This window comes from Stigmatopora nigra, chromosome 9, assembly GCF_051989575.1.
Source record: "Stigmatopora nigra isolate UIUO_SnigA chromosome 9, RoL_Snig_1.1, whole genome shotgun sequence".
In the NCBI taxonomy this organism is placed as follows: Eukaryota; Metazoa; Chordata; class Actinopteri; order Syngnathiformes; family Syngnathidae; genus Stigmatopora; species Stigmatopora nigra.
Genome location: NC_135516.1, coordinates 2435560 through 2459434, shown reverse-complemented (window position 1 = coordinate 2459434; position 23875 = coordinate 2435560). Strand labels below are relative to the sequence as shown.

Sequence of the window (23875 nt, the reverse complement as noted above, 5' to 3'; positions counted from 1 at the left end):
GGAAAGTTCTGTGATCAAACGAAACCAAAATCGAGCTGTTTGGCCACAATGCCCACCATTATGTTTGGGGAAGAAAAAGTGAGGCCTTTAACCCTAGGTACACCTGCCTACCATCAAGCACAGTAGTGGTAGTATTATGTTGTGGGGCTGTTTTTGTGCCAATGGAACTGGTGCTTTACAGAGAGTAAATGGGATAATGAAGAAGGAGGATTACCTTCAAATTCTTCAAGATAACCTAAAGTTATCAGCTCAAAGATTGGGTCTTGGGCGCAGTTGGGTGTTCCAACAGGACAATGACCCCAAATTCACATCAAAAGTGGTAATGTAATGGCTAGATCAGGCTGTACATATTTGGCCTCTTACTCGACAAATAAATAAAAGTAAACTTATCTGGCAGTACAAAAGAATGACTGGTCCACAATGCTGTACTAGCCACAACTACGAAGGTGGTTATGCAAGTATTATGAAACTAGTATAGCTGGCAACTTTATGTTCCTGGTGTGATTGCTGTGGTTTCCTCTTTAGTACAAATGTTTATATTGTCAATCAAACACCGCATACTGGAAACAGTTCAGCCTCAATCTGAGGAATAATGCTTTGGTTCTGCTGCAAAACAAATCCATGACATACCCCGGTATATGCTTCCCTGCCATAGATTTTACCATCGGAGTCTCAAAGATTGAAGAACTAGGATCAAAATGAATGTTGGGGGGAGCATTTGCATCATGTCAATTGAACATGGCTTTTAAAAAAAACTGCTGTTGTGTCGCACTAATATAAATGCACGCTCAATAATGTTGACATAATAAAGTGATCTTCAGCCGCTAAAATATTTTTTCTCCCTTTCCCTCCCCAACCCTGATTTCTAGTTATTTGAAGATCTTATCCACCATATATGGAGACACAAAGTCAAAGAATTGTTTACCGTTTTTTCCAAAGCTCATTTCAAGGTGCAGTTTCCATTTATTACGTTTAGCTAAAGACACCTTATATATATGTAGGTGTGTGTGTGTGTGTGTGTGCATGTGTGTGTATGTATGTCTGTGTATCTATATCTTCTTATGCAGGACATAGGTCAAAATTACTACATTCCTTGCTTTCAATCACATAATAATTATTAAGGATTATCTTCCACGTGCTGACTGTACTGTTTGTCTTTTTTTTATTCAGTGCCTTTTGCATGTTCATGATGCAGTCGCTCAGAGTAATTATGAGCCTCTTCTGCCAGAAGTACCTGATGGCATAATAGATGATGAAGAGGATTCAATAAAGATTGTCAGTCTGCTTAAAAGCAAAGAGCCACTGGTCAGTAACATACATCAGCTATTATTGAGATTTTGCAGTGGTGGAGTGGATAGCGCATCGGCCTTACATTTCTAGGGTGTGGAGTTTGTATTGTGTGTTGTGTGGGTTTTTCTCAGGGTACTCTGGTTTCCTCCCACATCACAAAAACATGCAGGGTAGGCTGGTTTAACACTCTTAAGTTTCTCCTAGTTATGAGTGCGAAAGCTGAAGAGGATGGGTGAGTTGACGCTATGGGCCAGGATGAAGATCAAATCCTCCAAATCCCGTATTCTGTCGCTCAGAAGAAGAGTCAGGAAAAAAACACAATTTTTGTCGTCTGGGGAAGAAATAATCCTCCTCCTCTCTGAGCAACCCATTAAACGCCTGATTATGCTGTATACTACCGTGACCAGACGTTTGGTCGACGGACACTTGGTCCCGGGACGTTTCGTTGAATAGACGTTTGGTCGACGGACACTTGGTCCCCGGATGTTTCGTTGAATAGACGTTTGGTCACCGGATTCGCTCGCTCTCAAAATTAAAATCATGAGAGAGTTTACTGTTGTAAGTGATCAACCAGGTAATCTCTCGCTCTCAAAATTGGACAAATTGAGTTTAATTTTATTTAGCATGTTTTTCATCTGTAGTTTAAAGGCAAGTTGGAAGTCAAGATTGATTCCTAGTTATTTAAATTCTTGGACCAAATTGATTGTTTTTCTTTGGACAAAAACATTGGAGTCACTGTTCTTTGTCACTTTCTGAGAAGTAGTATTTAAGTGTATTTGGGATTTTTCAAGTCATTTTTCCGTGACCAGGCGTTTGGTCTCCGGACGTTTGGTCTCCGGACCTTTGGTCGCCGGTCTTTTGGTCGCCGGCCTTTTGGTCGCCGGTCTTTTGGTCGCCGGTCTTTTGGTCGCCGTTTTTTTTAAACTCTCTCTCTTAGATATTAAACTCTCTCTCTTAGATATTAAACTCCCTCTCTTAGATATTATACTCTCTCTCTTAGATTTTAAACTCTCTCTCTTAGATATTAAACTGTCTCATGAATATAATTTTGAGAGCTGGCTTCAACAATAAACTCTCTGTCACCATTTGACCGGCGACCAAAAGACCGGCGACCAAAAGACCGGCGACCAAAAGACCGGCGACCAAAAGACCGGCGACCAAAAGACCGGCGACCAAAAGACCGGCGACCAAAAGACCGGCGACCAAAAGACCGGCGACCAAAAGACCGGCGGCCAAAAGACCGGCGACCAAAAGCCCGGCGACCAAAAGACCGGCGACCAAAAGACCGACGACCAAAAGACCGGCGACCAAAAGACCGGCGACCAAAAGACCGGCGACCAAAAGACCGGCGACCAAAAGACCGGCATCTGCAGATTTCATTATTACCTTTTCACAACAGAACAACAAAAATACTATTTAAAATCATATATCATATAGTTTTTTCTTATAAAGTAAGGTAACAGAGTTACTTTAATATTTTTTATTGTGCTAACATTTTTTTCATAACGCCCAGCTCTAGATTTTAAATATAAAAGCATTTCTTTTTATATCACATCTCCCAAGAACATTATTATTTTCTTGGGGATAAAATATTTTCATTCTTTCTTTTTTCTGAACCACTTACCACTCAAAAGGGTAGCAGGGGTTACTGGAGTCTATCCCAGCTGACTCAGGGATCCAGGGGGGGACATCCTGAATTGGTGGCCAGCCAATCGCAGTGTACAAGAAGACGGACAAGCATTCATGCTCACACTCATACCTATGGCCAATTTACAGTGTTCAACCAGTCTACCTTGCATGTTTTTGTAATATGAGAGGAAACCAGAGTACCCGGAGAAAACTCACACAAGCCCGGATAGAACATGAAGATGTCATACAGTGAGGACCCACCTGGGATCAAACCCTCCACTCCAGAGCTCTGAGGGCGACATGCTAACCACTCATCTGTCGGGCTGCCGACAAATATTTTCACAATGAAACCAAATCGGGCCTCCTGATGGTGTAGTGGTACAGACGTCTGACTTCGGTGTGAGAAAGCGGGGATCAATATCTGCTTGGTTGTGGTATGATGGTGGGTGCAAATGGCTGTCTGTTTCTCTTCCCTGCGGCTGATTGCCGACTAGTCTAGTGTGTTGTCCACCAAAAAATACACGGCTTGGGTGATTTCTGGGGCAAAAATCTGGACATGGAAGGGTTCAGCAAGGCCATGAAGAATGCTTGCCTGCCAACGTAACGGAAATTGTAGTCCACCATTCGATGTCTCAGGAGGAAAAAGTGCTTCACCATCAACACTGCTTATAATGGGGATGAGGCACTGCTGACCTTGATTTAGGACAGGGCTGGGCAATCTTTTTAATCCGTAGGCCACAATGGGGTCTAACATTTGACAAAGGGGCCAGGTCAGGAGCAGATGGATGGATTGCTATGGTAACCCCACCTTATTAAAGAAAAGAAATACACATCTTAGGGTATAGAGTAAACGTGTGCTTTAGTTTCAAATGAAAATGAAAATAGGCATTAAAAAACATCTGTCTTTGGAAGGAGTCTTAAAACAAGGAAAATCAAAGGAATAAAATTTTCCTTTTTTAAATTACTATCAATTTCTATTTTAATGAACGGAAAGTTTGGTTGTCCTTCAGACAAAATAGTGGCAGAAAGTCAGTCTATGGGGCGGAATATTTTTTTTTATCAGTGCGAACTGTTTATTTTGAGAATGTACGCATCACAGAGACACTTGTAATTTTAATGGGAACAGTGTTGTTAGTCTCTTTTTTTAGCCAGCACATCAAAGTCTGGATTTAGTTTTAGTGTGGCGATCAGTATGGGATCTGTAACTTCAGACCCAAAGGATGGACATGGCAGAGCATGTGTTCCATGTCCCAGAGGTCTCAACACCAGTTAAATGTTGGGTCTGAAGTTACAGATCCCATACTTACCAACCATGCACCAAGGAAAAACGAGGCATGAGATTGTGTTGTATTTTAAAGCAACCGCGCGGCTGGGAAGGTTGGAGGCGCGAGTCCATTATGGACATGCGCTCGGCTCTGCGGACCTTCTCCCATTCCCCAAGTCCCAAGTCGCACTTTTATTTAGTTTCAGCATTGATGTCATGAAAAAGGTACAACAGTCACTGAGACATGTTAAAGACATCATTATGATTTTTGACAGGTTGTTCTTTGTCGTAGGGAATTTGTATGTCACGAATCCTTTGCATATAATCTTTCAATCCGTGTCACGGTTAAATGTCATAGGGACCTTCAATCAATATTACAATCATCAGTGTCACCACCATCATAGGTGTCACTAAGTGTCACTTTTGGCTGCGGATTTGTCATAGAGCCAATAGGAAATATGTATGTCCTTTGATATGCACTTGCTATTGTTTTACGCAACTTCACACGATCCTCAGAATGGATCTGAGGTGTTGGTCTGTTAACTTGGATCTGCGCCTGACTTTTTTGATGTTCATGGTGCTGTTCACACACGTAGGTGCTGAACAATGCCAGCTTCGTCTGTGCAGTCCTTTGCAGCCTTGGAAATGCTGCTTTGCTGAGTGAAGCATAAAAGTAAATGAGTTTTAGAGAATTTAACTTCTCTTTTAAGACAGAGTCAGACTGTAAGTCGATCAGTTCGAACTGCAGCTCCTCTGGGGCACTTTTGGGGTCTTATGACAGAAGACAGGCCACCAACTGAAGTGACTTGTCAATTTTGCCAAAATACGAGAACCGACGGCAGAATTCTCTGTGCAGGCCATCCAAGAACTCTGTATTTCTTCACTCTTGCTCCGGCCTTTTTCATTGTGACTAGTGTAGGATATTTAGTCAATGCCCTATTCAAATTTGCTTAGAGAATAAAGCCAGCTTGGATTTGACAGTTGAGTACATGTCTTGCACAAACAGATCCTTGCCCTGCAGTTTTTTGTTGAGCTCATTCAAGTGTGAAAATACGTCCATAGCGAACGTAAAATCACAAAACCAACTCTCTTTGCTCAAATTCATCAGCCTTTCCAGTTGCTCCAAAAACATGCCAATCACCTCTTTGAGCTCCCACACACAATGGAAGACTTTACCCAAACTCAACCAGCGCACACGGGAGTGATAAAGGAGGTCCTGGTGTTACGCATCAGTTTGTCCAGGAACACAATAAACTGACGGTGCTGAAGTTCTCTTGCATGTATGAAGTTGACAAGTTTCATGATAGGATTTACAACATGATTCAGCTGTAATACCGATTTACATAGATTCCTGGTGGATTATGCAGTGGAGGAAAATGACATCCTGGTCAGGTTTTTCATCTTTCACTCTATTCTGAATTCTCCTCAGCAGGCCAACGGTTTTCCCCGTTAAATTTGGGCAACCATCTGTGGTGACGTTGACAAGCTTAATCCAAGGAAACTTCACATTTTCGATGACAGCAGACACATGGTCAAACAAGTCCTCTCCCCATGTTTGTCCTTTCGGAGCTTCAATTTTTAAAAACTCCTGTTATTTCAAAATTGTCTGTTAGGATTGCTTGTTAGTGTTTTTCCATTGCTTTCTCCCTGTGTTCTGGTGTTCGTGTTCCTACTCTTTTTTTGTCACTCCTGCCTTGCCGTTGCGTTTGCGCAGCTGCACATCATTTCAAATTAGTTCCTGTTTGGTTTAGTTAAACCCCACTGATTATTTTGTCACTGGTTGGATCGTCTGCGTTATTTACCTTGCCATATACCATATTGTTATGGTGACATTTTGTTTCCTTTCATCAAGCACTTGTTTCAGCAGTGATGCTTTCACTGTCTTAACTGCCCGCTCTGAAGCTCTATTGTACTAAAATTTGTTTTATTCCATTGCTCAGCAAGAAGGTTTTGTACTCCTGTGACATGAATTGAGGACCGTTGTCGGAAACAATCTCCTCAGGAAGACCGTAAGACGAAAAGATGTTCCGCAACACCTCAATTACTTTGTCTGAGGTGGTTGTTGCCATGGCAATGACCTCAAGCCATTTGGAATGACTGTCTACTGTTACTAAAATATTGTGTTGATCTTTAGTGGCAAAGTCAATATGTATTTGTTGCCAAACTCTAATCGGCCACTGCCAGCAGTGTAGAGGTGCTGCTGCTGGTAGCTTCCTCACACTCTGATAGGCCTCACATTGTTGCACAGTATATTGGAGTTCTCTCCCTACCAATCTCAGGCCTGACGGAGGAGTACAAATGTGCCAAGTCAAGACTGGAGATGACTCTCAATGAATCCCGGGATCCATTCGTCAGAGGTGCCGCTCCAACCCTAGCAACGGGGAGGAAATGGAGGCCATCTGCAGCAGTTCCGGGGGCAAAGACCGCCCTCCGACACCGGGATATAGTGGGTCATGTCCAACATGGCAGAGGTGGCCTTGGGTTGGAGACAGCAACACCCACCTGGCATAGGGCTGCCCCAGCTGAACGGCGGCACATGGTGGTGGAGGAAGTGCGCCACCAGGAGGAAGCAGCCAGATGTGCCACAGCGGTCTCCCAGGCTCAGCAAGGCCGCTGGATGAAGTGGGAAGGTGTGGAGAGGAGGAAAATCACGTGGGGCGATCTGTGGAGCATGGAGGCCAATAGGCTAAGCTTCATCATTGGAGCCACATATGATGTCCTGCCCTCTCCAACCAATCTACATGTCTGGTATGGAGAGGACCCAGCCTGCCTCCAGTGTGCAGCCCCGGCAACCCTCAAACACATCTTGGTGGGTTGCAAGACCAGCCTAACGCAGGGAAGATACTCCTGGCGCCACAACCAGGTGTTGAAGTGCCTGGCTGCTGAACTCGAGAGCAGGAGGGTAACCACCAATGCCTTGCCTCTCCAGACTACAGTCCCACAGAAAACAACTTTTGTTCGGGAAGGGGAGAAGAGAGGAACCAAGACATCTCCTCCGGATCCAGGCCCACTGAACGCTGCCCGGGACTGGGAAATGCGGGTGGACCTCACCCAGAGACTCACCTTCCCACCAGAAATTGCAACAACCAACCTGCGCCCCGATCTGGTCCTCTGGTCCAAATCCTGCCGGCGTGTCTTCATTGTTGAGCTCACTGTCCCATGGGAAGAGGCCATCGATGAAGCATTTGAGCGGAAGAGGCTGCGATATACCAACTTAGCAGCTGAAGCAGAGGGGCGGGGCTGGAGCGTAAAGGTGTGGCCGGTGGAGGTGGGCTGTCGAGGCTTTGTTGCCAAGTCCACCACAAGGCTCCTGAAGGAAGTAGGGATTAGGGGGCAGGCCCAACGGAAGGCAATTAAAGAACTTTCCACTGCAGCGGAACGGAGCAGTCACTGGCTGTGGCTGAAACGTAAGGATGCAACATGGGCTGCCAATTGATCGCGTGGTTCCACCTTGCGCCACACACCCGGGGCTGATCATCCTGTGGTGGGCCAACCTCTGCAGAGGGTGTCTTGTTATAAGTGGCCGAAACACCCAATGACGTGTGGGGCAAACAACTGATGATGTGGCGTGCAGGTGGCACCACGTGATCCTAGCCAAATCCCACCCCATGTAAGACGATATCTCCAATCTCTGTCAATTGATGTGCTGAATATTAGGGATATTTAACACCTAGTCCTATAAAGAAGTATTCTATGTCACTGTCCAGCTGCAGCCACCACAAGTAGCTCCTGGCCAAGGCCTTCATCCTGCATCCTCCCAGGTGTCCTTGGTGAAGATCCTGCAGTAGTCGCTCTTGGTGTGCTGGTGGAATGATAACTCGAATTCCCCATAATATGCATCCTTGTTCCACAGACAGTTCATTTTTCCGGGAAAAGTATGGGTTAAGTCTCTCGTCCTGGTTATGACTTGGCCATCCAGACCGAGTCAACCTCAGTACTTTACACAGAACTGGGTCCTTTAGAGTGCTATTTGCAATCTCCGTAGCCTGCACGGGAAGCTCATCCACTACTGCGAAGTAGAAGATGCTGTTTTCTTCCCGTGTTATCCTTCCCCGGCAGTCTAGATAAGGCATCTGCATTGGCGTTTTCCGCTGACGTTCTGTACTCGATATTGTAAACGTAAGCCATCAGTCTCAGCGCCCAACGCTGCATTCGAAGAGCAGCTAAAGTGGGGATTCCCGACTTTGGTCCCAAAATGGCCAGAAGTGGCTGGTCAGTTATTAAACTGAACTTCCGGCCATACAAATATTTATGAAATTTGGCCACACCAAAAATTATGGCCAAAGCCTCTTTCTTTATCTGGCTTTATTGTCTTTCTGCCTCCGACAATGTACGTGACGCAAACGCGATCGGCTTCTCCTCCCCATCTTCCATTATGTGAGACATGATTGCCCCTATTCCATAAGAAGATGCATCTGATGCTAGTCTCGGGGGTTTCTTGGTGTCATAATGAACGACTACAGAGTTTTTTACTAACTGTTCCTTTGCATTTTTGAATGCCGCTGCACATGCAACTGTCCATTTCCACTTAACTTCTTTCCTTAGCAGTTTATGTAGCGGCTGCAGCAGTGTCGACCGATCCTTCATGAACTGACCATAATAGTTCAAAATTCCTAGAAAAGACCGCAGCTTTGTGCATCAACGATGATTGCAATTTTCGTTTTAGTGGGGTGGAATCCCTCCCTATCTATCAGATGCCCCAGGTATTCCACTTTCTCTCGCATGAATTCACATTTGGCTCTTTTCACTCTCACCCCGTAGCTTTCCAGACGGCTCAGTAACTCCTCCAGATTCCTTAGGTGCTCTGCTCTTGTTTTCCCTGTGACCAATATGTCATCCAGGAAACAGGTCACATGCTCCAAACCTTGGTGTATCTGGTCCATCACATTCTGAAATATAGAAGGTGCACTGGACACTCCGAATGGAAGTCTACGGTACACATAAAGTCCTTGGTGAGTATTTATCGTTGAATACTGTTTTTCCAACTCCAGCTGCTGGTAAGCGTGTGACAAGTCCAATTTGCTGAAAAGAGTGCCCCCAACTAGGGTGGAAAAAACGTCTTCAACAGTTGGTAGTGGGTAGGTCTCTTCTTCCACACTCTGATTCACTGTGACCTTATAGTCCCCGCAGATACGAATTGACTTGTCTGCTTTGGGCACATCCACTATGGGCGCAGCCCACTGACTACGTTCTTTCCTTGAGATAGTGCCCGCTTTTTCTAGGCGATTGAACTCATGCCCCACTGCATTCTTCAGTGCATACAGTACTGGCCTTCCTGAAGATCGGTTTGGTATATTTACTGTCATTTTGGCCTTCAAATCACGAATCGTGCCTAGCTCCTAAGAAGACACTGCTTTGTGTCTCCACAATACTGCCTCCACATCTGAATTGTCACAGCCCCTTGCTGATCTGACTAAGAAGATGTTTGCCCAGTCTATTTTGAAAATTTTGAGCCAATTAAGGCCAAGGAAGGCTGGTCTGTCAACTCTCATGATTACCAGTGGTAGTTCACCACTCTGGTTCCCATATTCTACCTTAACAGTCACTTGTCCCATCAAAGGAATGTTCTCCCCGGGAGAGTTCGACAGCTGCACCTATTATTACCCTTACTTTTTAATGGCAAATGCGAGAGATGCCTCCTATCTATTCTTTCAGAAACAATTGTTACAGCAGCTCCTGTGTCGAGTTGCATTTCTGGAGGTGTTGCTTCTAATTTTTAACTGTACTGTCATTTCCTTCCAACTTCCAACCGTATTTGTGGGATAGACGGCATTCAAGGTATATGACCCAACAAATTCATCATCAACATTTCCTGTTGTCCGACTTATATATTCAGTTACATACTGTATGTGTCCTTGCCTATATTTTGTTTTATACATCCTTGCTATGTGCCCTACTTTGGAACACGTGTAGCATGTCTATGTTTTAAGTCGGCATACTTTAGCTTTGTGGTGGCTACCGCTACATCGGTAACAGGGTTGGTGATTTTCTGCTCTCTTTGGTCTGAAATTTCCACATGGGATTTTACCCTTCCATTTGCTGGTGGTTGGTTGGTATTTCCATGCACCTTTGCCCGTTTTCTCCTTGTCGATCCTATTCACTGTGGCAGGTCCTTCCATTTTGCTGGCAAACTCCAATGTATTTCTTGATTCCATTTCCATCGATTGCGAGAGTTCGCATGTTTTTTAAATGTCAGATCTTGCTCTGCAAGTAACTTTCTCCGAATAGCCTCCACTCTCAATCCACTAACGAATATGTCTCTCAGTGCTTCATCTAACTGCTTTAATGCCACAACATAATCTCACACACTCGTTTTCCTTCTGATTCCTTTTTTGAAATTTGAATTGCTGTTTCGAGTTGTAGAGGAATGATAATTTTTTGGTTAAAACCTCATACGAGAAGCTACCTTGCTTCTCTGGAATGCATAAGTTTTTTAGCAGACCGTAAGATTCGGCACCTATTATTGCCAGGAAAACGTTGGCTTGTACCGTCCTCCACCTCATTTACAATCATCCATTGTTCAAACCTCTCCACGTAGGACTCGGTCTTCTTTACCTTCTTTGTATTCGCCGAGGTTTCCAATGAACCTCGCCATGGTGCCCCGCCGCCGTTACGTCTTAGTTCCGCATACCGAATCTGGAAATCCCTACTAGCTTGAAAAGGTATCCCATCCTCATCGCCACTGTAATAACTTTGCCGTATGGACGACGGAGCCAACTTGCATGCGTGCCGGAGGCTAGTTTATTGATACAGACTTTTAAATCATCAACATCCGGGTTACTCGTAATACGTATTGCCCATCAGGTGGCAAGGGTTACGCCCACCATTATTGTATCCATCTATTACAAAGACGTAAAATTGTCATTGATACGTCAGATGAAAATGAGGAGCTGATCAGTGTCATTAACATCATTGCTTTCATTCAGCGCTAAAGGATACAATGTGAATGACTGCATCTTTTTGTAGAGGATGCTCTTGATATCTTCATCTATTAGTTCTACATGCTAAGTCACTGTCCACGGTGATAAACTGATTTTCTCAAATTTGTCTTTGGTCTCCGGGCATAAAATACCTGCTTTATACATTTTTTTTCAAAAACTCGTCCTCAGACAGTGTTTTGCTGGCCGTTGCTATTTTGTGTCTCTTCAAAGCAGTCTCGGAGTCGGGTAGCGTGTTGTCAGGCCAAGTAGTAATGGTTTGCCTTTGGGGCTTTGCTTGCCAGCTGAGGGGGGTGTATGCTGCGATCAAGAACAACAGTGGTATGGCTCTGTATGCAACTTTGATGTTAGAGTAAACATGATCCATAATTTTATCTTCTCTAGTTGGACATTTCATGTGCTGGTAAAATTTCGGCACAACAATATTCATATTTGCCAGATTAGGTGGTTTGAACATCGGATTAGGATCCTTTCTGGACGCCTCTTTTTTGTGGTGAACTGGGCAAATCCCAATGGTAGGATGCCATGGGGCAGACCCGGGACATGCTGGGGCACTATATCTCCTGGCATGAACTTGCATGTACCCAGATTTGAAACCATAGGTGTCAAACATTTTCCACAAAGGACCAAGTGGTTGCTGGATTTTTTAGATTGGATTGGGTAACTTTATTCATCCCGTATTTGGGAAATTTCGTTGTCACAGTAGCAAGAGGGTGAGAATGCAGATATAGGAAGACATTTTAGACATATACAGATAGGTAATAAGTAAGTTAATAAATAAAATACATGAATAATAATATAAAAATTCCAATCAATGAAGAACCAGCCTTTTTACAGGCAAAATCAGTTGATTGCAGTTAGGTGCTGCTAAGCCTAAACGTCATTGATCAAACTGTCAATGCTACTTCAGTTAGAATTTAATCCTGCACCCTTGGCTCATTGTGGAATTGTGGAATCGTCAAAATAGGCACATTTTGATGTATACACCCTTCAATGGAAATAAGTCACTTTCCAGAACCTCAACAAATATTTTCACGATCCATTGTTGTACTTACTGTATCTGATTCTTCACTTGTCAAAATCCTAGGGTGCCACAATTAAAAGGGATCAATCTACAGGGGCGATTGTTGTGGCAAGGGTCATGCGAGGAGGACCTGCCCACAAGAGTGGTAAGCCCAAGCACTTTAAGTTTCAAAAAGTGTAAATATGTTTTACATTGGAGCCTCAAAATTTGTATATCTACTCAGTTGTGAGTTAAGTTCCAAAGACACTGTGTTTGTGACGCCCAGCATGAGTCGGAATGACACGAGTTCTCTTACTACTCCTCCTATAGCCAGTTAGACTGACATATTGTAAGTGATATAATGCAATATGACATACCTGCTGCTAAGAGAAGATAGGGTCAGAGTAGAAGTAATAGAAAAAGTCAGGGAAACTGTGAGCTTATATAGAAACAACATTGAGGTTCATAGCTTCTGATAACCTGAGTTTTCTATGAGCAATGTGGGCGAGCGCCAAGGGTGCAATCTATTTTAAGGGCTGTAAAAGGTGTTGCACAGGGGCTTTGGTCAACCAAAATGATCAAATAAACTATTTGTTGCGGGCGGCCCAGTGGCGCGAGTGGTTAGCGCGTCAGCCTCACAGCTATTGGTTCAAATCCATGTCAGGTCCACCTGTGTAGAGTATGCTAATTCTTCCAGAGCCTGCGTGGGTTTCCTCTGGGTACTCAGGTCTCCTCCCACATTCCAAAAACATGCATGGTAGGCTGATTGGACACTGTAAAATTGTCCCGAGGTATGGGTGTGAGTGTGCATGGTTGTCCGTCTCTTTGTGCCCTGCGATCGGCAGGCCCCGTCTCTGGCCCGGAGTCACCTGGGATAGAAAATGAGAGATAGAGAGAGAACCATTCGTTGCCCAGAACAGGAATGATGGTGCACAGCTAGAACTGCACCTGTTTCTTGTCATTTTGATTCAGGGTTTTGAGCTATACCATATATTAGTATTTTCACACCTAAAGGGCACACTTAAAAGTCTAAAATGTTCTTCAACGTGATTCGGGCGCCCAATTGGTCGGTGCGCCTTTTTTATGTCAAGATTAAGTGTAGATCTGTATGACGTTGACCGCTTGATTGTATGGGTGCATTTCATGCTGACTCACTGAAGTACAAAGCTAAATAATTGTCAACAAGCATATCCAGCCCACTCACATCACCAATATGGACAAGGTGTCGCTCAATTTCAACATTTGGGCGAACCACACTGTCGACAAGAAGGGAACCAGCACAGTCGCGCTACGCACAACAAGCTACAAAAAGGGCAGCTTTCCCGGTTGTGCTTTTGCCATGGGAACAGTCAGGAATGGTGATTTTTAAGAAAAAGACGTTGCCGAAAGAAAACTTTCCAGCCGGTGTAATCGTCAAAGCCAACCAGAAGGGATGAATGGAAGAAGACAAATTGAAAGAGTGGCTCAACGACGTGTATGTGAGGACACCAGATAGCTTTTTACGCACATCACAGTCAATGCTGACCTGCGACTCCATGCGCGCCCATCTCACGGCTGAAGTTAAACACCAAGTCCGGCATACAAGCTTGCCATCATTCCGCAAGGTTTGATAAAGGAACTACAATCGCTGGACATTGCCATAGATAGAGCATTTAATACAAAGTTGCTAACGGCTTGGGAGCAATGGATATCCGATGATATACAAAGTTATACAAAGACTGCCATGCAGGCTCAGGTGAGTTAGGTGACAATATGTCAATGAATTGTGGATGCCTGGGCTCAAGTGTCGGCCAGAACTGTAGTTTGAGCTTTTGCCAAACCTGGCATCAAATTCCCACAGTACCCCGGCGACAACTCGGACTCTGACAGTGACACGGAAGATGGCAAACTCGCCCACTTAGCTGATCTCTTCACAAAGAAGATGAGGACTTTGATGGGTTTGTGGGCAATTAACTGCTATAACTCATTTCAACGCGAGTCTCTTTTCCTTCAATATAGCACAGTCAAACTTGGCTCATGTTGTCTTTTTTAAAATAAGAAAAAAAGACAACTTGCTAGCAGAACATACAATAGCATAACATAACCTAGGCCAGTGTGGTGCTAGCACCCTTTAGGCCAATGCGCCTTTTCAATTAGCAAAAAAAAAAAAAAAAATACACATGCAACTAAAACTGCACCCGTCAAGCGGCACGTTTTCTAGGTGTGAAAATGGCACTCCTTTGATGTCATAAATGCTGAATGAAGAGGATCTAATTAGTAATAGCTAGTGCCCTTTAGGCCAGAGCACCTTGTCTGAGTAAAAAACTGAAAATACACGAACTAATCCAGCCCTCAAAAACTATTTTATGGCTATAAAACCTCTACTGCAGGTAAAGCTTGCTACACATCAAAAATCATCAATAATAACCTCATACAATTGAAATATTCAATTCCTGCTTTCTTTCCTCTTTTTCTATCGCCATCGAAGCTAATGTTGAAAGTCAAGCCTATCCTGTCGTATTTCTGGCGAACATTTTTATTCGATTTAGTGCTGAAAATGTTCGTTCCCGATTGTGACAGACTTGCTTGCTTTAGTGTTGTGCGACTTTTCTTAATGATGTCCAGCTTTTTTCCTTGAAAAGACCGTCTTGAAAATGGCCTTGACAGTAAATCTGCAAATGAATCAATTTCTTCTCCTCCTTCAGCCATTGAGGGCTGACAAAACCGCTATTAAATCAACACAACTCTGGCTATTCCACTCTAACACTAACCAATCATAGTTGGTGAAAGCGGTGACATATCCCTACGCCTGCGAGGAGGCAATGACGTATCCTTATGCCTGCGAGAATGCCTTGGTGTCATCCAATTGAATTCTGATTGGTTAATGCAACGGTTTTGTCGACGCTTGTTGAATGAAGCAGAGCCTGCAGAACTGATTGTGAAGGCCTTAAGGGGAGATACTCGACCCTGGCAACAAATAATGGCTGAAATGTGATTGGTTAAACCCTTTAATATGAAAACACACATGGAAGCATTGCGACCAGGGAGAAAAGCAATAAAAGGAAGCTGACAGACACTTTGGAATTGTTTAATAAGACTTCATAGAAAAAATATAATTAACATCAGTCTGTGATTCTGACATTTCTTAGCAGAGATGGCCTTGAAGGCTCTGACGGCACACCACTGAGTAGTTATAGTGGCTTTTTGTCTGGTCTCCATTAACCATGATTTTCGTGGGATTACTGTATTTATTTAGCAGTCAAAATTTACATTCACAACATATACAGTTGTGAATATTTTAATTAAATTTGTCAAACTTTGCTACATATATTTCTGAGGAGAAAAGATTATCCATAAAAATTGCAGGAGGCAAGACTTCACTATGATTTCATAGCCCTAAACAATAGCAAAAATGGGATAGCGATCAAATAAGATAACTACACAGATAACATACTTCAAACATGGCACATTCCCATATCGGCCTACAGTGTCAAGCATGAAACAATATATATTCAAAACTTCAGAGCCTCTTTCCTCAAAGGAAAATTAAGGAGAACAATCTTCCGGTGACCTCAGAAAACAAGTTCTTTACTCACATTGTTCAGAAGGGAAGAGCAAAATTCCTAAATGTCAGATTGAAGTATTTTAATGCTTTAACTTCAAAATATTCCAATGATATCTAAGGCATTTTTATGTGGTCAAAAAAAGGACAACATTTGGATCTTATGATTATACTTCAGTTAATGAATACGTGTTTCACTCTTAAGGCCTGATTCATGAAGGAGATGAACTAAAAGAAGTAAATGGCATCTCAATGGAGCACAAGAAGCCAAAAGAAATTCTTCCTCTCCTGGTTAGTCATACTTCTTTTCAGTCCCTTAAACGCTGCACTGTTTACTTAAAATAAATATTGAGGGGGGGTTTGGGTATTTGTTGATGCCATCATATCTCAAATTCACAATGGCTCATTGGGTACCACCGGTGAGCATTTTCCTTTATTCCGGAAATTTTATTTCTCAGTTCAGCAAATACAGATAGTACTCTCCAAAGTTGTGTTGCATAAACTGATGATACTGGCTCAGGACAGACACAAAAAGCCGTTCTCCATGGCTTCAGCAAACTCCTCCCATGGTTTTTGCCTCAGAGACAACCAGAGCCGCGTGCCACTTGGCTGCCTTGTACCCGTCAGGTGCATACAGTCCTGCGAGCCAAAAAGGCCTTCTTCCTTTATCGCAAGTGTCCACCAGTGGGTTTTGGGATTCCTGCCATGACAGAAGAAACCGACCACCTTGTGGCCGCAGCTTCGTCCTGCGGCTCAGCCAGTTCCCTCAGACTCAATGTCCTCCGCCTTTTCCCAGACATGTGCAAATCTCTGTTGGAGGTAGGAGTTGAAAGTCCTTCTGGCAGGTGACTCCGCCAAGCATTCCCAGCAGAGCCTCATGAAACGTTTGAGTCTCTCGGCCACACGGGCGTCCGCCCGCACCATCGGAGCCAACTCACCACCAGGTGGTGATCAGGTGACAGCTCCGCTCCTCGCTTTACCCGAGTGTCCAAGACATGCGGCCACCTGTCCGATAATACGACCACAAAGTCGATCATGGAACTGCACCTTAGGGTGTCCTGTTCCCAAGTGCACATATGGGCACCCTTATGCTTGACCATGGTGTTCATTATTGTCAATCAATGAAAGGCACAGAGATCTAACAATAGAACACCACAGGTTTCGAATATGGGGGTCTTCTTCCCAATCACTCCCCTCCAGGTTTCACTTTCGTTGCCCACATGATTATTGAAGTCCTAAGCACTCTCCAGCACCCCTTCCAAGGACTAAAAAAGGGGGTACTTTGAACAGCTGTTTGGTGCATACACAAAAAAGGTCCCGTGCCCCCACCCAAAGACGGAAGGATGCTACCCTCTCGTCTACCGCAATACAGGCACCGAGCCGAGGGGCGCCTCTCTTAGCCATGCTTTGTCTGGTTTCTCACCTCAGACCAGCTAGCCATGCGTGACCGTACCAGGGGCACAAGGCCCCAGACAACATAGCTCTGAGGATCACTGGGACACACAAACCCCACCACTAGGTGATCACTCATCAGGGGTACTGTAATGTATTAATATTTATGAATGGAATGTAAATGTAACAAATGCATATATCATATTATATTTACCTCTGACAATAGCTCTTCTGTATTTTTAATCTTAATTACCCAAAAATGAGACATCTGTGCAGTATGATTTAGGTGAATTGAAAATGATTCAGCATGTAGGTTATTGAGTGTTTTACTCCTACTCAGGCTCCCAACCACCCAGTCCTCCCAGAGCGCTCTTTTTTTTTTTTATATGGGCGACAGCATCTGCTGTGAGATCCCCCGGGGCTCGCACTTTGGACAATCGACCTCAGCTACCCTGAGACTAAAATACTGCAATTGGATTGGATTGGATTGGATTGGATTACTTTATTCATCCCGTATTCGGGAAATTACATTGTGGCAGTAGCAAGAGGGTGATTAGACAGAATAAACGGCAAAGCAAAAGCACAAAGTACAAAGCAAATCAAAGTAAATGGAATCATCAAATCATTAAAACATAAAAGCCGCAAAACACAAAACGAACAAGAGTGGACAAAGCTACCGTGGCCGCCGGCTGCCGCTTAAACAGCGCCATTTTGGTTGCGGTAACTGAATCGGACTCAAAAAGACATTGTAAAGTTGGACGAAAACTGGAACCACACACAGGAAGTCTTCCACGAGATGGGGAACTGCTGCAGACTGTGACCAAGGTGGAGAATACGCAGAGTCGCTCTTGCAAGCTTGTCCGCACAGTTACTCAGTAGTCTGAAGATGAAGGAAACAGCAGCAGGGCAGAAAACCTCGACTCGGTTGCTGGTAGGGGCCAACAGCTCTTCCATCCCATCCCACGATGGAATGGTTGGTCAGAAGCGTTGCCTCTTCTCCCAGCACTTTTGTCCAGCTCCAGACCTCCGGCGGTACCGAGGTGTTGCTCCTTCTGCTGCGTATTGTAACAGATAGTTCCATGTGTGTGACAGCGTAGGCATTGCTGGCTGCCCCCCCCCCCCCCCCCAAAAAAAAGAAGTGGTCGAAAGATGCCAGGCTAACAGAACAAGGAAAGTTGTAAAAACATTAAAGTAAAAAGTAGAAAGTACAAAGTAAAGTAAAAAAGAATGTATTAGGAAATATTAAAATGTCATTTAAAAAAAGATAGAAGGGCTGTAAAACATGAAAAACATAAGAGTCTGACACCCTTGGTGCAGAGCTACTGCCACAGGCTCCCGCTTGAACGGCGCCATCTTGGAATGATTCCCTCAAAAGGTGAAGGAAGACAGTACTGTTTCCCCCTTGTAAATGTTACATTTGATGAGTGACCACAAGATCAGGTGAACAAGGACATTATGTCATTAGTTTTTCTTCCTTTGGGCACTTTTTTGCCAGCCACACTTAGGAATACTTGAATGCGTGTAATGGAACTAGAGCTTAGCGATAAGACAAACATTTTTATCACAATAAAAAAATATCAGTTTATCAATAATTATCACGATAACTACATCTTTTTTCGAACTTCTGTCTATAAGTAAATAAAGAATTTTTCTCATTCAAATATGAAAGTAACTATTACCTTTCCTTATCAGAAGATGATATGAAATATGATTATTTTAAAAAGTATTTTGTTGTTCTGTCGAACAATGTTAGACACATCAATAATTATACTTTAATATAATTATAAAACACTGTAGGCAGACATCTGAGAATACATCCCGACCTCGTCTCCGTCCTGGATTATTCTCCTGTGCAGTCATTTCTCCTGCCCCGTAAAGCCATAAATAAAAACACTTGTTATTGATTAATCCAACTGCGTAAGTAAAAACAACATCTGCAACAATCATAACATGTCAGGTATTCAATAATAACAATTGGGGGGAACTAAAAGAAACCCTATTGGAATTTTAACAAACAAGCCTTCATTCGACAAAACAATTCCATAAATATGCGAAAAGAGCGTCACGATTTACGACACTATGCCAGAAATCCCAAAGGTTGTTTGGATAGCAATCAAGCTGCATAAGCATCTTCTTAAGCGTCCTCCTAGATTTGCTTTCCCTGGGTCGAAGTCCAGTAAAGTCCTTGGAACGAGGACTTGTTACGATCCCGAGTTCTCTCCAGACAATTTGAAGAAGCTTTCATACAAAAAAATAATAAATGCACACATATATTAGTATCACAAAATTAATCCAACAAACAATAAAGATAAGATATCTCCCTCCTTAAACTATGAAAGTAAAGAATAAAATCTGCAGAAGTCTTGACAGGTGTTTTTATTTTTTCTAAATTTCCCTTCAAACCAAAAGTTGCGGTGCATTTTTAAATAAATAAAATAATCAACCGAAGTCATCACCATTGGCAAGCAGACTATTTTCAGCCTTGCAAAAGGAAACATACTCGCGTGGCCATTTACAAAACAAATTAAATAAAAAAGTTGGATGAAATTACCCCGTTTTAAGCCAAAATAACAAGTTTTAGATTTTTGCAACATTTTCAGACCACTTACATAAAAAAGGGGAAATACCTTGATATTAAGTAAGAAAAATATTACAGGCTGTCCTTGATAGGTCTGAAAATACAACTTCAGGAACAGGTTAAGAAAGAGTGAGTTAATGCCAATTTAAAGGAAATAGGTTTATTGATGGGGAGAGAGCCCAGACAGCTGCGAACACGCTTACAGTCTGTCGTCCTCGCAACTCTCTCTCGGAATGAACAGTGGGTAAGTCTTTATATAGGCAGACAGGGTAATATTTCTAAGACAGCGGATGTAGAACAGAGTTTATGTAAACAAAACTTTGGGCTAATATGGTTAGACATTTGCATGGCAAAGTTGTATGCTATAGCTCACACAAACTGCCCCAGCCTATCATATGTTGCACGATTCTAACAAACAGTTACAAAGCGAGTTGGTCACATTGCACAATACAAACAAACAATTGCAAACCCTATTAGCCAGCCTATCTTACATTTCGCGAGGCGAACAATTGCAAGGCCAGCTAGTTATCCTATCTTACATTTCGCGATGCGAACAAACAATTGCAAGGCCAGCTAGTTAGCCTACACTACATTCCACTGTCTTAACAAACAATTGTTAAACCAGTTTGGCCACATGGCTCGACATGAACAAACAATTATAAAGCAAGTTGGCCAGTCTATCTCACAGTCCTCAAATGAGGAGAGTGGGTTAAGAACATTTTCAATAAGTCTGCTCTTTTGCACAGGTATTTTCAAGGCATTTTAAAAAAGAAAGAAAACAGCAAGAACATTTCCCTTAGATCTTTTATCGGATGGGATCTGTGTTGTCCTGCATCTAATAATCGCTCATTTTGGCTCTTTTGTTGTCATTTTGTGATCATGTTCCCTGTTATCCTTTATTACCATACAAGCTAAAAACAATTCCTTATCATCCTCTTCTTCTCCTGAGCGTTGGTCTGGAACTAGCATTCATGCCACAACAGCGCCCCAGTTCTTTGTTGTGGTCGGATGGTGCGGGAATTGCAGTTTAAAATTATGAATTTTTTACTGAAGGTTTTTATTATTATTGATGATAAAAATTATTTCTCGATAATCATCGTTATCATTTTATCGCCCAGCGCTACACACTTACTCTATTAGAAATAAGCAGTTTAGTTTAGCTTGTTTAGAACCAAAAGACAGTTGTTGCGCTATTTAAAAATAGTCTCTTTTGAAAAATAATCTCTTTTGAAAAATAATCTCTTTTGAAAAAATGGGTGTTTAACAAATAATAGATTGAGTTTTTACCCTTAGAGAAGTGGAGAAATGCAATCACCTCTCTATTAGGATCTGACAGCCAATTCTGGCCACCATTAAAAAAAAATCAACTCTCTATGTTGCACAGTTTGGACAAATATAGCCATAGATTCTTAACATACTCTCACACACACACACCAGTCCATAAATCACGCTTTATAAGGATTACAGATAACCGCCGTGGTCAAAGGTTTGGCACCACTTTGTGCTGCCATCTTAGTGCGCTTCAATTGTTTAAGCCTTTCCCAACTCGATAATTTTTGGCATAATTGGTAAAAAGTGGGCGGACACTTTTTTTCTGCACAACAGAACAAAAATACTTTTGAAATCATATTTAATATTCTCTTCTAGGCTCCTCACAGCTCTGGGGTCCTGGATTCAAATCCAGGTAATGTCCATCTGTGTTGAGTTCCAGGTGCACACACACACATCCATCCATATATCATGCTTTATTAGGATTATAAAATAGATAAAGCGCGATTTATGGATGGATGCATAAAACCCCCATATGTGCTCCTAAAAAGGCAACATTCGGGAAAGTTCAGGGAAGCTGGGGGTCAACTCTCTCATAAATTGCCCAAGCTTGTCTGCTTCTCCACTCACCTCCCTGAACTTGGCTTTGGGTGCAGAGTTGCACTGCAGGTCAATGAGCTCCATTTGAAGCTCAGGAGAGGCATCTTGCACATCAAAGGAGAAGGGGTCCGCAAAAATTTGAAATGTGGCTTTGTGTGTCTTGAAGTCTGCAAATCTGTGATCAAATTCCTCCTGCAGCTTCGAAATGGCCTCAACATATTTCTCACCCGGGAAACCATGAGTCTTTGGATTCCGGCTGGAGTATGCCGAAACTTAAAGGAATTGACGGAAGGGCACCACCAGGAGTGGAGCCTGCGGCTTAATTTGACTCAACACGGGAAACCTCACCCGGTCCGCACACGGAGAGGATTGACAGATTGAAATGGTGTGCCTGCATCCAGAAGAGCCTTGCATGCTGGGAAATGGCAAAGGTTTGACTGAGAGAGCTGGGCTTTCCATAACACAAGTTTAGTGCAGAATGCTCTCACATTGTCATAGGCCACACTGACAAGTTGCCCCTGGCCTTGTAGCTTCTTGTTCAGTACATTAAGCTCATGTGTGATATCAACAAGAAAAGCTAAGTCCATGAGCCATTTTGGATCACGTAGCACAGGAACAGCAATCCCGTCTATCTCCATGAAGTCTTTTACTTCTGTGAATGTCTCTCCTGCTTTAGCAATCAGCTCACAAACGGCGTAGCTAGCTTCGACTGCTGCATTACTTTCCTCGGTAGCCTTCTTGAAGAAATCCTGTTGCCTCAAAAGACGTGTTTTAAGACTGGCAACCTGGTTGGCTGTCTCATCTCCCTGGTATTTTTCGTACTCCTCAGCATGTCTCGTAGTCTAATGACGTTTCAAATTGTATTCCTTGTACACCTCAACCTTTTCAGTGCAAATGGGACACGTCGGGGTGCCTCTGTGCTCAACAAAGAAATATTGCACTCCCCACTTTTCTTGAAACTGTCTGTGCTCATCACTGACCTTTCTCTTCACGGCAGGCTTTGAAACAGACATCTCTGGGGCCGAAGTTGGCCCGCGGGCCGCAAGTTTGAGACCCCTGCTATAAAACGTAATACAGAGGGAAAAAATAAGCACCAAGAGGATGGTGTAGTCCAGATATGGGCAAACTATGGCCCGCGGGCCACATACGGCTCGTTAGGCTTTTTAATCCGGCCCGCCGATGTCCAAATAATGTTATTTATTTATTTATTTTTCCCAAGATGGTGCGTCACGTGGAAGGTCAGTGGCAGTAGCTCTGTCCACTCTTATTTGTTTTTCGTGTTTTACAGCCCCTCTATCTTTTTTAAATAACATTTTAACATTTCTCTATACATTTCTTTTTACTTTACTTTGTACTTTTTACTTCAATGATAAGTGATAAGTATGTTAATACTTTAGTCTTTTTTTTCTGTTTATGTTTCATATGTACTGTTAACGGATGCAGTCTTTTAAATGTATCGTATCTTGTGCTGACCCGGCCCATCCGTCAAATTTTTAAAGTCAATGTGGTCCCTGGGCCAAAAAGTTTTCCCACCCCTGGTGTAGTCAAAATACTCATTTGCTTAGTAATTCTGCACTCCCTGTATTGCACAACACTAATCCTTCCTCCAGATTCAAACTTTTACGATAAGTCAACTTGTGTAAATAAAGATCACCGTTTTCGAATTTTTAACATATTCCGTTGACATGTCACGAATGATGTGCAGGCACACACTAAGAGCGGCGTTACTTTGACGATTATTCCGGCCTCATCAAAGCAAGAAGTGACATCCAATGAGAAGGTACAGTGAATGAACTATTCTATTTTGGTATTTTTATTGTTCACTCCATTTTGGTTTGATTTGAATACGTCTTCATATGGTAAATACTGTGGGGCAAATAAGTATTTTGTCAACCACCAATTGTGCAAGTTAAGTGCTGAAAAGACTGCAGAGGCGTGTAATATTCGACACGAGTAAACCTCAACCATGAGAGACAGAATGTGGGGAAAAAAAATGAAAAACACATTTTGATTTTTAAGAATTTGTTTGCAAATCATTGTGGGAAAATAAGTATTTGGTCAATATCAAAAGTTCATCTCAAAACTGTAGGTACCCTTTGTTGGCAATAACGGAGGCCAAACATTTTCTGTACTCTTCACAAGCTTTTTCACTAGGTCACCCCCATGTGGTTCTGGGATTTTTGCTCAATGTTCCTGTTATCATTTTGACGCCACGTGGTGAAATCTTTCATGGAGCCCCAGATCAAGGGAAATTATCAGTGGTCTTTGATAGATCTGAAAATACAACTTCAGGAGCAGGTTAAGAAAGAGTGAGATCAATTTAATAGGAAATAAGTTTATTACCAGACTGCAGATGGGGAGAGAGCTCAAA

General features: G+C 42.9%; 1 protein-coding gene across 1 annotated transcript in view; it reads left to right on the top strand.

Annotated features, from left to right (window-relative positions):
* The first annotated feature begins 1174 nt into the window (after positions 1–1174).
* Positions 1175–23875, top strand: part of LOC144201947 (MAGUK p55 subfamily member 7-like) — a 64640-nt gene continuing 41939 nt past the window's right edge. The window contains exons 1-4 of the mRNA XM_077724819.1: positions 1175–1305; positions 12209–12290; positions 15871–15956; positions 23210–23284. Coding sequence (XP_077580945.1) covers positions 12263–12290; positions 15871–15956; positions 23210–23284 — 189 coding nt within the window. The 5' untranslated portion in view covers positions 1175–1305; positions 12209–12262. The remainder of the gene's footprint in view (positions 1306–12208; positions 12291–15870; positions 15957–23209; positions 23285–23875) is intronic.